The sequence below is a fragment of the Lactuca sativa genome, chromosome 5 (genome assembly GCF_002870075.4).
Source record: "Lactuca sativa cultivar Salinas chromosome 5, Lsat_Salinas_v11, whole genome shotgun sequence".
NCBI classification, from domain to species: Eukaryota; Viridiplantae; Streptophyta; class Magnoliopsida; order Asterales; family Asteraceae; genus Lactuca; species Lactuca sativa.
In genome coordinates, this window is record NC_056627.2 from 245,577,209 (window position 1) to 245,580,932 (window position 3,724).

At 32.5% G+C, this 3,724-nt stretch overlaps 1 protein-coding gene across 3 annotated transcripts; it reads left to right on the forward strand.

Moving 5' to 3' along the window:
- The first annotated feature begins 503 nt into the window (after positions 1 to 503).
- LOC111908711 (uncharacterized) lies at positions 504 to 3,062 on the forward strand. Of its 3 annotated transcripts, XM_023904513.3 has the most exons (3): positions 512 to 722; positions 1,271 to 1,490; positions 1,697 to 3,062. In XM_023904513.3, the coding sequence occupies exon 3, from the start codon at positions 1,737 to 1,739 to the stop codon at positions 2,910 to 2,912; it is 1,176 nt and encodes a 391-aa protein (XP_023760281.1). In that variant the 5' UTR covers positions 512 to 722; positions 1,271 to 1,490; positions 1,697 to 1,736; the 3' UTR covers positions 2,913 to 3,062. The 3 variants fall into 3 exon arrangements, with proteins under 3 accessions (XP_023760280.1, XP_023760281.1, XP_023760279.1); XM_023904512.3 differs by lacking the exon at positions 1,271 to 1,490 and having other exon boundaries at positions 504 to 659; XM_023904511.3 differs by lacking the exon at positions 1,271 to 1,490.
- Positions 3,063 to 3,724: the final 662 nt, after the last annotated feature.

The following is a 3,724-nucleotide window of genomic DNA, read 5'->3' on the forward strand; positions in this document are numbered from 1 at the left end:
AATTTTTTGAAACCAAAGTTCGTCGGTTTGGAGTTGGTTTTAAGTTAAAACCAATCTAAATCGATTTATGTTCATCCCTAGTAATAAACAAAACTAACAAAGAAAAAAAAAATCAAGGTTTATCTAAAAAGCTTTATAGTTAAATTGAGAATTTAAAAGAATAAAATCTTCTACGTTTATGTTTTTTTTATCAAGTTAAATATAAAAAGTTAACTTGCAAAAATGTTTACAAAGATGGACATTTGTTATTTGATTTGTAAACCTAGTAAAACGGAAACCAAACCAAATAAAAATCAAATGTAGATAAAATGAGATTTTAATTTAGGTTTTTAATCAAGTTTGAAATCAAACCGAATTATAAATTCAATTTATAATTTGAGTTTTGGTGTAATTACCAAATTTAAATAGGTAATTAATTAATTAATTAATTAATTAATTACTTTATATTTTAATATTTTAAAAATTAAATTAAAAATTTGAAAACATATTTTTAATTCAGCCGTGATCAAAGCGAAATCCCAAAAGTTCCTTCTCTTCTGTTCTGTTCAAGAAGCCTCTAGGGCACAGCCGATTGACCGCCGGCCACTGCACCTCCACCCACTCACCCCTCCCTTGGCTGTCGATGCCCCATCCCCCCCGCCTGACGTCCGAACTCTGAAGTATGAAATCTAAACTAGCTTACGATTGTGAAATCTGAATTCTGTTTCTCACTTTATTTCTAGGTAAGTTATATTTTTTGTATTTTGTGAATAATCTCTGTATGCTATATTCTCCAATGGCTAATTACATTGATTGCTTAATGCCTTCGTCCATACGGAGTTCTTCCCTATTTATCAATTGATTATAGAATCCTAACACGAATTGATAGACGATAGGAGTGAAACTGCCATATACACGTTTTATATCGATACCATTGCAAAATGTTTAATTTTTTTTTTCTCGTTATCTATAACAGATTTAATTAGATATAAAGAGTTTATCCATACAACAAATCCAAAATGAATCAGGCCCTTTATGTTTAACAAATCTTTGTGTTTTCTATAGGTTAATTATCTTTTGCCTTGAGACACACATCTAGAGAAAATTTCTGCCCACATTCTTGAAATCAAAATAAAACATAATTAACAAAATTCTTTAACTTTGTCTGTTCAACTTTTCGTGTTATCGCCTTTGTTTGGAACTATACATATGTTTCTATGATGGCATTTAGTCATTATGAACATTTTGCTTTTGGTTATAGTTATATTTCAATATAGTTTCATTTCCCCAGATCTGCTAAGAAAGTCTTACAAATGGGACAAAAGTTGCATTTTTTATTTGTCCACCTGGGATAGAGATTGGATCTTGCTCTGTTGCCTGTTTAAAAGACATGAATACCCTCCTTCATCCTCATTATCAGAAAGCCAACTCACTAGCCAAGTTGACTTGGTAATAAGATAGGGTGTTAAGAAATTTCTTTCTGATTTTTCTATAAAAGGACTACAGATAAGGTATTTGTACATTATTTTGGTTTAACCAAACTGCTGAATATTTCAGTCTGCTGTTTTTTCACTGCAGTTGATTTCCTTTAGGGCCTAAAACAAAAATGTTATTTTGAGCTAAAATTACCAAATTGTACCTGTGGTTCCTATCTTTATTTTCAGTGTTAATATATAAATCCTAAAAGGTACTTGTTACTGGTTTTTATTTTTTGCAGGAGGTAGTAAAAAAGGCTGCTATAAACTAGAAAGTTACAAATGGACAAATCAGAAAGAAAGGATGACGTTGAGCCTTTGGAGATAGAAAAAGAAACAAACGAGGCTCGACATGAGAAGGGCGATATGGGAATTGAATCTCTAAATGAGAAGGGTAATATGGGAAATGACAGTAATTCACGGAAGAAGGATAAGAAGAAGAAGAGGAAAAAAGATTCTACCGAAGATGATCCGGAATCAAGAAAAGATAAGAAAAAGAAACACAAATCCAAGAAAGTCACATTTTCTGATAAAGTAGACGTTTTTCCAAATTCGGATAAAGATAAAGAGAATACAAACGCTAAAACAGACAACTTACTTCGAGGCAAGTGGTTTACTCCAGAAGAAGACAAAATACTAAAAGAATCGGTTTTGGATTACATAAAGTCACACGATCTTGGTGGAGAAGAAGAAGGTTTAAAAAAGATTCTAAATTGTCGATCTCACCCCGGATTGAAAAACTGTTGGAAACAAATTGGGGCCCGCATCCCCTATCGCCCACACTCCGCCATATACTATCGTGCCCATATTCTATTCGAACAAGGTGAAAAAGGCAAATGGACCAAAGAAGAAACCGAATTTCTACGAAAATCTTACAAAAAACACGGAAGTGATTGGAAAAAGGTGGCCGAAGAACTCGGAAAAAATCGGATTCATGTTAAGGATAAATGGCGAAGAATTAAGTTTGATAACAAAAAGGGAGGGAGATGGAGTCAAGAAGAGTATCAAGGGTTATATGATTTGGTGAATTTGGATTTACAAATGAAAGTGGTTTTGGAAGAGAAGAAGTCGAAACATGGAATGTTGAGGGATAATATTCCTTGGACTGCGATTAGTGAGAAGTTATCGACTCGAAATGATTCGACTTGTTGTAAGAAATGGTACTCACAATTGACATCTTCTCTTGTGGAGGAAGGGAAATGGAGTAATGTTGATGATTATAGGTTGATTAGGGCTCTTTATGATCTTGATGCTTCATGTGTGGAAGATGTGGAGTGGGATAGGGTTCTTGAGCATAGGTCGGGTGATGTTTGTAGAAAAAGATGGGAGCAAATGGTTCGTCATATTGGTCATCATGGAAGCAAGCCGTTTTCTGAACAAGTGGAGATTTTGTCACAACGATATTGCCCCGATTTAGAGGAAGTAAGGGAGGATTGGGACAATAAACCTTCCGTGTAATGAATGATCGTGTAATGAATGATGTTGCGAAAAAAGTATGAATATTGTTTCAATTGGTGTGAAGTTTTGGTATTTTTGTGTGAGTGGTTACTATGATGTTTAATAAGGAGATTTATGGAAGTGGGGTATAAAAGTTATGTTTTGTTAGAAGTGTTGGAGGGTTAAGGTTATGTCCAAGTAAAACTTGGTAAAATTAACTGGAAGCTTGAAGTCGAAACTGTGATTGTTAATTATGTAAAAGTATTTGGCAAAAGTAGTTAGTAAGATTTTTTTATACATTGTTGATGTCTTAGTAACATAACCTTAGTTGAATGTGTTTACCTTACATTGATGAATATTAGTATTGAAGCCAACACATCTATCTAATTTAATTTAAAAGATAAATATCAAGAAATAGCAAAATATTCTCGATCTTTTTAGTAAATCTTATTTTTAAAACAATAATAACCTATTTATGCTTCTAAGTTTCTTTACTTGTAGTAGTGCATATCTAATGTTAGCAACAGGTTACTTGAAACTTGCAAAATTTATTTTATATTTTTAAATAAATAACAATGTACGTAGTGTTTTTTTTACATAAATCATGTCTACGCCAATAAATAAAATAAATAGGATGTTTGGCATAGAGTTACCATAAAATACATACAAGATGCAAAATGATGAGTCGAAGCTACATACATGGGGTGTTGGGGGTACGACAACATCCTTAAAAAATTGTTTTATGTCTATAAATTTTTTATTCGTAAACATGTACCAACCCCCGGCTAAAAAGATTGTACAATGTTTTTTAATCTCTAAGATAGGATACCTAC